This window comes from Thamnophis sirtalis, unplaced genomic scaffold (genome assembly GCF_051295495.1).
Source record: "Thamnophis sirtalis isolate CommonGarterSnake01/CBP01778 unplaced genomic scaffold, rThaSir2_p1.2 scaffold_2, whole genome shotgun sequence".
Lineage (NCBI taxonomy): Eukaryota > Metazoa > Chordata > Lepidosauria > Squamata > Natricidae > Thamnophis > Thamnophis sirtalis.
The window spans coordinates 73,078,613-73,091,117 of NW_028261382.1; the positions used below are offsets into that span (position 1 = coordinate 73,078,613).

The following is a 12,505-nucleotide window of genomic DNA, read 5'->3' on the forward strand; positions in this document are numbered from 1 at the left end:
AGACAAAGCAGCCATCAACGGACACTTGGAGACAAACAACAGCTACATACCATTTAAAAGAGACAATCCCAAAGCTAAAAGACTGCAACCCCTCCTTGCCAGTAATCCATATCCAGATCAGCAGAGCTTAACACCAAGATTAATACCAGACCAACAATCAAAAAGTAATCAATACCCCAATCAAGGATATACCAACTCAAACAAACAAGTTAACACTAAAAAAAACACCACCCAACCATGATGACCTAATCAAAAAACCACCAAGAACCACTGACACTGACAGGGCAAACCACAAAGAGCCAACCCCGTTCCCTTCTAGCATTGATGATGTTCCCTAGTTGAGGTCATAAAACATCTGCAAGAAAACCACCAAGCTCAGAGAGCACCAAAAACCCCATACGGCAGTGATGGCGAACCTTTTTGGCACTGAGTGGCCAAACCAGAACGTGTGTGCATGTGCCGTTGCCAGCTGCTCTTTTGGTTTCTGGCACCAGCTGGTGTTTACTGGCCCCAGAATGCCAGAAAACAGCCTGAAAATGGACCAAGAACCAGCCTGAAAACAGCCTCAAAATGGACTGAAAATGGCCCCCAAAACAACCTGAAAAGACCCCAAAATCAGCCTGAAAACAGTCAAAATACAGCGTGAAAATGGCCCATTTTTGGCCATTTTTCGGGCCATTTTCCAGTGCTCTGGCACCAATGAAAACCAGCAGGCACCGGAAAGCAGAAGAGCAGTTGATGGCCACAGAGAGGGCTCTGCGTACCACCTCTGGCAACTGTGCCATAGGTTTGACATCATGGCCATAGGACAACCCTTCTCTTCCAGTCAGGAAGGTGTTTGCCATCATATAATTTATTTATTTCATGCTGTTTTATGTATTAAATGTATATGCCACCCAGCTCACTATCCAAACTCTGGCTGGCAATTATTAAAGTGCTGCCCTTTTTTCCCCAATACCAGTTACATGCACAGGACATCTAAAATGGCATGGGCTCCACGCATGACCACATGTGGACTGTTTTGAATCCCTCTCCTCCCCTCCAACTCTCTTCCTCGAAGGTGGGTAAAACAACATGATTTAGCAGTGAGGATGAGCCCTTCAGAGGCTCATAACTGAAGTTATTTGTCAGTTGCTTGACCTTAAATTAATTGATATTCTATCTATGATCTACGGAAAGAAACACGGTGGGAAGAAGAAGCAGGAAAAGGTTCTTACAAGTGGAGGATAGAATTATCCAAACCTGTGTTTCCCAACCTTAGTCCAGAGGTGGTATTCTATCGGTTCGGATCGGTTCACTCGAACCGGTAGCAGAAATCACTTTCCACCCACCCTGGCTCTACGGCATCCCATTTACTATATTTTTCAGAGTATAAGACGCACTGGAGTATAAGATGCATCAAGATTTTGAAGAGGCAAATTAAAAAAAAAGTTTTTGCACTCTGTAGACCTCACAAAAATGGCCCGTTTTTCATGAAAACAGGCCCGTTCTTCATCAAAAAAAGGGCATGCATAGCCTTTAGGAGACTTATAGAGTGCTTCGGGGGGGGGCAAAAATGAGCTCATTTCTGCCCTCCCCAGCCCCCAGGAGCACTGGAAGCCTCCATAAGGCTCTGCACGGCCATTTTGGTAAAGGGGGTGTGGTTTCAGGAGGAAAAAAAATGCTGTATTCAGTGTATAAGACATACCCAGATTTTTACCCTCTTTTTGGAGGGAAAAAGGTGCGTCTTATACTCCAAAAAATACGGTAGGCCCTTTTTTTGCGAAAGGTGGTTGCGTATGCACTCACATTTGTGAATCGGTAGGGAAGGTAGGTGCCTTGGTCCCTTGAAAAGATGTGGACTTTAATTCGCTGGCACATTTTTTTAAGGGACCAAGGTTGGAAAACACCAATCTAGCACCTCTTGTAAAAGTAGTTGGATGAAACATAGCGGCTGCATTATAAAATTATAACTCCACTAGAAGCACCCCCTTTTCTTCCAACTTCCCTCCCCCCCAAAAAATCCTCCCCCAATCCCTGCAAAATTTCCAACATAGTTGAGTTTGAATCAGGAAGAAGCTATGAAAGGAAACTTTGAGCCGACACCTGTAACGTCCACATCGTGTGAACCCTGTGAATCTTGGGAGTCATTTTGTGGGGGGGCTTTTTTGGTTCTTTTACCGGAGTTCTGGCACCCGCAAAGACCAGCTGGTGGTGAGTGTGCCCACAAAGAGGGCTCTGCATTTTGAAACATTTCATCTATTGGTATTATTATTATTATTATTCATCGCACAGTCAGCCAGATGTTCAGACTGGGTTTGGTATTTTCATCTTCCTATCGTGTCCTTACCCAGGACCTGGGATAGGCAGATCTGGATATTTGATGGTGTTACCGATATCATCGCAGGATGGAAACTGTTCCACGTAATGCCACCTTCTGCAGTTGACGGATGGAGAATTTGTCAATGCCCATGGTGTTCAAGTGGAGCTCCAGTTGTTTTGACACTGCACCCAAGGCCCCTATTACTATTTGTATTATTATTATTATTATTATTATTATTATTATTATTAGTGCAGTGACAAATGAAAGCACATCTCTTTCCCAAACAGAAGGCTACAGGCAAGCGCCAGGTCCAAGAGGCAAGCTGGATACTAGCTGGCTTTTTCTTCAGCTGTCCTGCCCCAGACATGTGTGCAGCCATAGCAGCTACTCATCTGCACCAAATCCAGAACTGGAGCCTGTGTGTCCTACTTTTGAGAGAGGCCTCCCCCCCCCCCCCCACTCACCATCGAGACCCCCCCCCAAGTCCAGCCTGCTGAATCTAGCTTCTGTCCCTGGAAGCTGCAGGCCCCCATCAAGCCCAGCCCTTCTCAGCCACTGTGGGAGCCTAGACCCAGGACGCAGAAGGTGGACCGGTGCTTGCGCAACAGGAGACGGATCTTCTCGTCATCGGAGTCTGGATCCAAGGGCTTGTTGTATTCGTCATCCTCATCAGAGACAGTGCGCTCGCCTGGTCCAGTGCCTGTTTGTGGGGAAGAGGAAGAAGGCTCCAGGGCACTTTTCTTCCTCCACTTGGTGCGGCGATTCTGGAACCACACCTGGGAAGGAGGGGGGAGGGAGGAAAGGCCATCAGGAATCTTTGGGTTTTACAAGAACATGGCCTAGACTTGAACTAAGGATGGGCAACCTAACAGCTCCTGAGACATCTAAGCCCCTTGGCCCCAGTCTTGACCAGAAGTTAGTTCAACTGTTGGGGAAGAGAGACTGTCTTTGGGGCAGAGAACAAAAAGGAGGAAGGGGTTCTCAGAGAGAATGAGGAATGAGAGAAGTAGCTCTCAGGGAGACAACTTTAGTAGACTTCCTGTTGCGGGTTGCCACTCTCCGTGAAGCACAAAGATCGAGCAAAATGTAGTATCCTTGATGAGTCTCCGATTGCATGCTCTAGACCAGAGGTGTCAAACTCAAGGCCCGGGGGCCGGATGCAGCCCCATAGGGCCACCCTGGAAACAGTGACAGGCCCGTGGTGCTTCTGCCAGTGAAAACGGAGCTCAAGAGGGCTTCACGCAGGTCTCCCAAGCTCCGTTTTGCTGGCAGAGGTTTGCAGGAGACCATGGCAGCCAAAAACGGAACTCGGGAGCCTATTTTCGCAGGCAGAACACTCGGGTCACTACAGCTGCCACCGACATAAGTGACGTTGAGCTGGCCATGCCAGAGGTGGGTTCCTACCAATTTGGACCGGTTTGGCTGAGTAGGTAGTAACTCGGCCGGACACATGACCAAACTTGTTCTATCCTGGGTGCTGCCATCTTTATTTTCTATTCTGCACCTGTGCAGAACAATCTTCATTGAAAAAAAATGTAATTTTCCCCTTTTTAAGTGATGTGCAAATGCGCAGACCTTTTTAAGTGCAAAGTGCGCAGAGCAAATTTTTTCAAGCACTGAACTGGTAGTAATGCCAGCAATAACACACTCCTGGGCCATGCCCAACCTTGGCCATGCCCCCCCCCCCCCCGAGGTCAAACACAACCCTGATGCAGCCCTCAATGAAATCGAGTTTGACACCCCTGCTCTAGACAATTAATTGATTTGATCCCTTGACTCAAAACCTTTAGAGGGCCGGAGAAAAGTGCCAAGAAATGTTTTCCATTTCACTGGTCCATGAATTTTAATTCTTTTAAAAAATTGAAATGTTTTCCTTGTTCTCATGTGGAAGATGATGCCATTTTCTAATGCAGAGATACCTGCGTTATTTGAAGTCTCTTCTTCCCCACCCTTCTCTTCGGAACCCTCAATTAAATTCTGCTCATATTTATGAAGATTTAATCACACAATTAACCCACTGACAAGCCAAACAAATTGAATGTACGTGCTCCAACAGGGTGCCTGTCTGAATGGCTTGTTGAGCTGGGCAACAGTTTTTAATTATTAATTTAGAGGCAATCCGTAGCTACGTTTATTTTTTGGAAAAAAAGAGAGGGTGAAAGAACAAGGTCCAACAGGGAGTAGCCAAGACCTCAAAACTCTTGAAAGTTGAGCCATCTCCTGCTTGACCCTCTCCAAATGGGACAGGACCAGGAGTGTCCACAGGGATGGGGTTCTTCCAACCCAAGGACCGGCCCATAGATTTCCACTGCTCTCATCTCCTCTGCCTTCTGCACAGCGGCACTGGACCCAGCTGTTCCTCCTCTTCCTCATCAGCCACCTCCAGACCTGAGGGCTGTTGACTTTCCATCTGAGGGCTGATGGACGGCCCAAGCTCCACCTCTGTCTCTCTCTGCCAGCTCCATTCCCACTTCCCCGTCGGAACTCTCAGGTTGCCTTGATGCTGACCCTGACTCCCACCCCTCCTCTTCCTCCTTCAATTTAGCTGCTGGAGAGGCCAATGGCCGACAGACCACAACAGCTGACCTTTACCAACCCTTGGCCCTACCTGAGTGTCTACCTGTCTCGTTCTCCAACGTTTGAGTATGCAAAACTCACCTTTACCTGGGATTCACTCATGCCCAGGGAATATGCCAGTCGTGCCCGCTCAGGCCCAGCCAAGTATTTGGTCTGCTCAAAGGTTTTCTCCAGGGCAAAGATCTGGTGGCCTGTGAAGGTTGGCCGTGTGTGTTTCTTCTTGTGGAGGCCATCACCCAGGTGCCCTGAGGCTGTGTGGAGGGAGATGGGCAGCATGGTCATTGACTGGCATCTGGCTTCCCCAGGGGCAACACCCAAATCTAACTAATGTCTTAAACATTAGTTGCCTAACTGAATCCAATGCCTCTCCACACATCAACCTTAGTGAAGCGTGCAAACCAGTATCTGCATTCCTTGCGTCGGATGAGGTGAGCACATCTTTCTCATCCTGTCCTGGCCACTTTTTACAGAGGCACAATTGAGAGCATTTTAACAAACTGCATCCCTGTTTGGTTTAGTGGCAGCAACGCCTCAGATAGAAAGTCCCTACAGAGAGTGGTGAGGACAGTGGAGAAGATTATAGGAAGCTCGCTTCCTGTGATTCAGGATGCTGCTTATAAGCACTATGTGCTGAGAGCTCAAAGCATTGTGAGAGACCCCACACACCCACTTTAGGGCCTGTTTCTGTTGCTCCCCCTCTGGGAGGAGGTTTCAAAGTATTTCTAGCAGGACTTCCAGATTCTGTAACAACTTTGTTCCTTATGCTATCCCACTGATAAACTCGCAAGATTTGTTTCTCTCTCAGTGTACATGTATACATCCGGACTAGTCTGTGTTATTTCTCTGTGTCATATAATATACGTGGGTAAATGCATAATTTTGCATTTATTTATTTTGTCATGTTTATGTATTGTATATTGGAGGTGGTGACCCTTTGAAAGCTGAATGCAACGAAATTTCATTTTAATGCATGCCGATTAGTGTACATCCAAAGTGACAAGTTATTCTAAAGTCTAAATCTAATCCAATGCCTCAAAATCAATTCACTCTATCAACACACGTTTAATCACACAGCTGCCAATCGACAGAAAGGGTGGCATTGCTTTAACTAGTTGACTACCAAATCTGAATTGGTTGAAATATTCCAAGCAAGCAGGCAATTTCGATTCACCCTCTGCTGTTTTGCAACCCTTTTAGGTAGCAATTTCCCCTTACATTTCATGGAATGCGGTGGCTCCAGGGATAAAGACACTGAGCTTGTCAATCAGAAAAGTTGGCAGTTTGGCGGTTTGAATCTCTGGTGCTGTGTAACAGGGTGAGCTCGTGTTACTTGTCCCAGCTTCTGCCAACCTAGCAGTTCAAAAGCACGTAAAAAGTCCAAGTAGAAAAACAGGAACCACCTTTGCTGGGAAGGTAACAGCATTCCATGCGCCTTGGGATTTGAACTGCCGAACTACCAACCTTTCTGATTGAGATGGTCAGCATCTTAGCCACTGAGCCACCGCATCTCTTTGCTCTTACTGATCCTGTAGCTTTGTTTTGAATATTTTTTTTATCCTTACCTAAATTTCTCTGGCTTTCTCATGTGTCTCCTTTTCTGTGCCCCAAGAAATTGATGGGCTAAAATAGTCAATCATTTTCCTCATTCTCTGCTTTCTGGATAATGTGGGTGTTTCTTTGTGTGTGGGCCATAATTATTTTTTATCCCACCATTGTTATTGTTTACCAATAATTCGTAATTAGTTTACAAATAAGTTAAGGCAGAAAACACATATATCAATCAATCAGAATAGAGCTGGAAGGGACCTTAGAGGTCTTCTAGTCCAATCCCCCTGCTCAAGCAGGAGACCGTATACTAATTTCAGACAAGACACTGTAAAGTCTCTTCTTTAAAACTGTCCAGTGATAGGAGAGAGGAAGGAGAAGTAGAGAAGGATGACAGACGGAAGAAAGGAGGTAGGGAGGAGGAGGAGAGAGGGAGAAGAATGTGATGGATAAGGTACAAATACGGTGTATGGAGCGCAGAAAATAATCGTTTTTGGGAGTTGATGGTAAGACGAACTGATGTAAACATTTAATAATATAATACAATGTTGGTAATGTAATAGTATTCATGTGATTATATGTTATGAAAATGAAGAAATAAAGAACTTTATATATAGAATTGAGGGGCTGCCACAAAGAAGAAGAGCGGGGTCCAAAGCATCAGAAGGCAGGAAAAAGAAGCGATGGATGGAAACTAATCAAAGAGAGAAGCAACCTGGAACTAAGGAGACATTTCCTAACATTTAGAACAATTCATCCATAGAACGGCTTGTCTTCATAAGTTGTGGGTGCTTTTAAGAAGGGACTGGACACCACTTGTCTCGAAGGGCATCAGGTCTCCTGCTTGAGCAGGGAGTTGGAGTAGATTACCTCCGAGGCCCCTTCCAACTCTGTTATTCTATGTTTCTACCACAAATGGACGGCAGTGGGACAATCTGAATAGTTGTCCCCATTTATGAAGGTGTGTGTTTGTGTGTGTGTGTGTGTGTGTGTGTGTGTGTGTGAGAGAGAGAGAGAGAGAGAGAGAGACAGACAGACAGACAGACAGACAGACAGACAGACAGACAGACTGACTGACTTTACTATGGCTGTGTCCCTGTCCCTTTCTACCAGTCCAATAGAGGTCATTTTAATAGCTGAAGCTTCTCTCGGAATATGTCGTTTTGCAAATATCAACCATGTTACTAGGAATGCAGAAGATGGTAACTCCGTCTCTCTTTTCCTCTCTCTCTCTTCCTCTCTCTCTCTTCCTCTCTGTCTGTCTCTCTTTTCCTCTCTGTCTCTCTTCACCCTTTCTCTTCTCTTTTCCTCTCTCTCTTTTCTTCTCTCTCTCTCCTTTCCTCTATGTTTCTCTCTGCCTCTCTTTTCCTCTCTCTCTCTTCCTCTCTTCCTCTGTCTTCCTCTTTCTCTGACTGTCTCTCTTTTCCTCTGTCTCTCTTCCCCCTCTCTCTTTTCCACATTGTCTCTCCATCTCTTTTCCTTTCTCTCTCTTCCCTCTCTGTCTCTCTCATTTCCTCTCTGTTTCTGTCTCTCTCCCTCTTCCCATCTCTCTTCTCTTTTCCTCTCTCTCTTTTCTTCTCTCTCTCTCTCCTTTCCTCTGTTTCTCTTTTCCTCTCTGTCTCTCTTTGTCTCTCTTTTCCTCTCTCTCTTTCTCTCTTCCTCTCTCTTCCTCTCTCTCTGTCTCTCTTTTCCTCTCTGTCTCTCTTCCCCCTCTTTCCTGCTCTGTCTCTCTCTGTCTCTCTTTTCCTCTCTCTCTCTCTTCCCTTTCTCTGTCTGTCTCTCTCATTTCCTATGTTTCTGTCTCTCTCTCTTTTCCTGTTTCTGTCTCTTTCTTTTCCTCTCTGTCTCTCTCTTTTCCTCTCTCTCCCTCTTCCTATCTCTCTTCTCTTTTCCTCTCTCTCTTTTCTTCTCTCTCTCTCCTTTCCTCTCTGTTTCTCTTTTGCCTCTCTCTGTCTCTCTTTTCCTCTCTTTCTCTCTTTCTCTCTTCCCCTCTCTTCCTCTCTCTCTTTCTATCTCTCTTTTCCTCTCTGTCTCTCTTCCCCCTCTCTCTTTTCCACTCTATCTCTCTCCATCTCTCTTTTCCTCTCCCTCTCTCTTCCCTCTCTCTGTCTCTCTCTCATTTCCTCTGCTTCTGTCTCTCTCTCTCTTTTCCTCTCTCTCTGTCTCTCTTTTCCTCGCTCTCTCTTCCTAGCTCTCTTCTCTTTTCTTCTCTCTCTCCTTTCCTGTTTCTCTCTCTGTGTGTCTCTCTCTTTTCCTCTCTCTTTTCCACTCTCTCCCTCTTTTCATCTGTCTCTCTTCATCTCACCTTTCCTCTCTCTGTCTCTCTTTTCTGTCTCTCTTTTCCCCCTCTCTCTTTCTCTTTTCCTCTCTCTCTGTGTCTCTCTCTTCCTTTCTCTCTGTCTGTCTCTCATTTCCTTTCTCTCTCTTTTTCCTCTCTCTCTGTCTCTGCATCTCTCTCTTTTCCTCTGTCTCTATAACTCTGTGTCTCTTTCCTCTCTCTCTGTCTCTCCCCATCTCTCTTTTCCTCTCTCTTTCTCCCCCTCTCTCTCCATGTCTCTCCTCTCCTCTCTCTCTCCATGTCTCTTTTTCCTTTCTCTCTCTCTCTTTTCATCTCTCTCTTCTTCTGTTTCTTTTCCTCTGTCTCTCTCTCTCTTCCTCTCTCTCTGTCTCTCTCTCTGTCTCTCTCTTTTTCCTCTCTCTGTCTCTCTCTCTTTTCCTCTCACTCTCTCTCTTCCCCCTCTGTCTCTCTCTTTTTCCTCTCTCTCTGTCTCTCTCTCTTTTCCTCTCACTCTCTCTCTTCCCCCTCTGTCTCTCTCTTTTTCCTCTCTCTCTGTCTCTGTCTCTCTCTCTTTTCCCGTCTCTCTGTATCTGTGTCTCTTTCCTCTCTCTCTGTCTCTCTCCGTCTCTCTTTTCCTCTGTCTCTTTTTTCCTCTCTCTCTTCTCTTTCTTTTCCTCTGTCTCTCTCTCTTCCTCTCTCTCTCTTTTCCCCCCTCTCTCTCCCCCTGTCTCCATGTCTCTTTTTTCCTCTCTCTGTCTCTTTTTCCTCTCTCTCTTTCTTTTCCTCTGTCTGTCTCTCTCTTTTCCTCTCTCCCCCCTCCCTCCTGGATGAATTCAATTAGGGAATATCTTTTTGGTTCTTCACCATCAAGTCCTTCTTGGGGTCTACAATGATTTGAACAGCCAGGAGATGCTAACCCAAGAATGCAATGAAGCTTTGGGGTACAGGGTCCCCACCATCTCTTCGGACAATGGGAGAGAGAGGGAAGGAGAGAGAGGGAAGGAGAGAGAGAGAGAGAGAGAGAGAGAGAGAGAGAGAGAGAGAGAGAGAGAGAGAGAGAGAGAGAGAGACCTTTCATTCACAATAAAAAAAAAACCAGGGTCGATAGTTGGCCCTACCCTTGCTTCTAATGAGTTGCTCCTTGTCTCTTTCCTGGCTTTTAATTGAGCTCCTATCAGCTACCCTGGACTACTTGGCACCATCCGTCATTCCAAGGGGCACTTGGGTGGCAGCTGAGATTCAGAGGGTTCTCTGCCTTTATCTAGGAAAACGAGCGTCCCGTTTCCCTCCCCCCACACCTGTGAATCCGGTGGACTTTTTAGAAGACCCTTTAAAAAAAACCCTTCTTTGTGATGCTGAATTTCCAAACAAAAGCGAGTACAGGGATTTCAGACAAAAAGAGGAAGGTTGGGCAGAATTCCAGAAATGAAAAAGTCACCTCCCAGTGATGCGGCATAGGCAAAAACTCTGCACATGTTCCATCGTCTAACTCAAGCATTTCTAAACTTTCTCCTGCTTTGCAACATTGCTGCTACGGAGTTTGTACGATTCCTCAGCATTGCGGATGGCTCTCTCACGTTCTCCATTCATCAGCATCTCCCTAGAATGTGTGGCCTATACTCCATTTCTATCGAAAAATAGCCCACCTTGTCCCTTAGGATCTTATTCAGATCACTCCTCTCTTTACAGGAGCTCCCAATTTGGAATCCTGTATCCAGTTTTGGTCGCCACGATCTCAAAATATATGTTGAGACTAGGGAAAGAGTGCAGAGAAGAGCAATCAAGATGATTAGGAGACTGGAGGATAAAATATGCGAAGAGCGGTTGCAGGAACTGGGGATGTCTAATTTAATGAAAAGAAGGACAAGGGGAGACATGATAGCAGTTGTTTCAATATCTCAGGGGTTGCCACAAAGAAGAGGGAGTCGAACTATTATCCAAAACATCTGAGGGCAGAACAAGAAACAATGGGTGCAAACTAACCAAGGAGAGAAGCAACTTAGGAGACATTTCCTGACAGTGAGAACAATTGATCAGTGGAACAACTTGCCTCCAGAAGTTGTAAATGCTCAAACACTGGAGGTTTTTAAAAAGAGGTTGGATAACCATTTGTCTGAAGTGGTGTAGGGCTTCCTGAATAGGCCGGGGGTCCAAGGTCCCTTCCAACTCTGTTATTCTAATTCTAATCTATTTTACTCGACTCAACTCTACTTATTTTACTCTTATTCTATTCTATATTTGGTTGTATTCTAATTCTACTCTATTCTAGTCACATTACTGCTACAGAGTTCATATGTTCCTTAGCATTGGTGGCTCTATCATGTTCCCTATTCATCAGCATCTCTATAGAACGTAGCCTATTTTCTATTTCTATTAACAAATAGCCCACCTCGTCCCTTAGGATCTTATTCAGATCAGTCCTCTTTGCAGCACCTCCCAACTTCACTCAGCCTTTACTTCCAACAAAACTTCACATTCAGCTTCCTCGGCAAATTAACTTCCTTCCTTCTTTATATCTTTTGTGCTCCATTGTCCCCACCACCACCTCCCCCAAGTGGTATCTTCTCTGCAGGAGTTGAGTTGTAAGAGCTTTGGAGCCGAGACCTTGCCTAGGTGACCTTGGAAAACACTGCACCTTTGATCCAGAAACCCAGTAAGTCACTGGAATGACCGCACAGATTCTGGGACCAGTTTCCAAATCCAGTGAAGTTTTGCTACCTCTCCTTCACACCGTGCGAGGTAGTCTCAACCACCTCAATCAACCAACCACTATGTCCCCATGCCGTGCAGCCTTCCCCCCCATGTCTCGTTTGTTACTTACCATTGCCACATCCTCGGCCTTCGTGCCATTCCTGGACTGGGTCGGCCCAACAGCTCCTGCCCCTGGCTCCATATTCGCTTCCCGCCTTGGCAAAATTGCCCATTTGGGGACCATAGTAAATGCCCTGGGCTCCCAGTCCGTTGAATCCCCCAACGTGGGAGTAGCCAGACAGGAGGCCGTTGTTTGGAGGAGCCACCACCGGTCTGCTGAGGATGTCACTGATGCCGTGCGGTGTGCCCGATGCCAACTGGGCAGTGAGTCCAGGAGAGCTGAGCTTATAAAAGGAGTTTTGCACCGAATACTGGCACATGGGGGCTTTCACTTCCGGGAACGGGGACAGAGGAGGGCCGTTGAGCAGATATGTCCCCTGCAGGTTGGAGTCCATAGCTCGACCGGGCGAAGCCACCTACCGAGGAGTGGTGCTTCTACGCTTCCCAAGGTGCTTGGCTCATTGGCAATGCCATCCTGAGGCCCTAGCAATGTCCACCTGCCTCTCTTTGTGGAAAGCCCTTTTGCTGGGGTCAAGGCAGTTGGGACCCTAGAGCTGCACTGCTGTCTGAGGCAACAGTGGCCCAAGTCCATGAGTTTCCTGCCAATTCCGAAACCAACACTGACTGACTGGCCACCACACTGAACTTCAGAGGAATCTCCCTCTCCTTTGATTAAAAGACGGGGCTGATTAGAATACGCGTCCTCTGATAGGTTGGAGGCCTTGGGTTCTCCCATTTCTCATTGGCTCTGTTTGCGTGCGGGCCCTGGATTGGCTGCTCTGAGATAAATGGCCCTTTGAGAGCTCCACAGTCAACACCAGGATCTTAATACATGGCTAATAATGCCGGCAGGAAGGAGGAGGAAAGGATAGAGGAGGCTGCCTTTGATTTGGGGAGGGGGGGTGATGGATGGAGGGTGTGGAGAGAGAGAGATGAAAGGAAGAGAAAGGAAGAAGGAAGGAAGAAGAGAGATGTATAGTGAAAGAGAAAGA

At 46.5% G+C, this 12,505-nt stretch overlaps 1 protein-coding gene across 1 annotated transcript; it reads right to left on the reverse strand.

The window, feature by feature from the left end:
- Positions 1-2,824: 2,824 nt before the first annotated feature.
- Positions 2,825-12,136, reverse strand: NKX6-3 (NK6 homeobox 3). The gene is made up of 3 exons (XM_087703764.1): positions 11,524-12,136; positions 4,961-5,130; positions 2,825-3,078 (listed from the first exon to the last, which is right to left on the reverse strand). The coding sequence occupies exons 1-3, from the start codon at positions 11,906-11,908 to the stop codon at positions 2,851-2,853; spliced, it is 783 nt and encodes a 260-aa protein (XP_087559890.1). The 5' UTR covers positions 11,909-12,136; the 3' UTR covers positions 2,825-2,850.
- Positions 12,137-12,505: the final 369 nt, after the last annotated feature.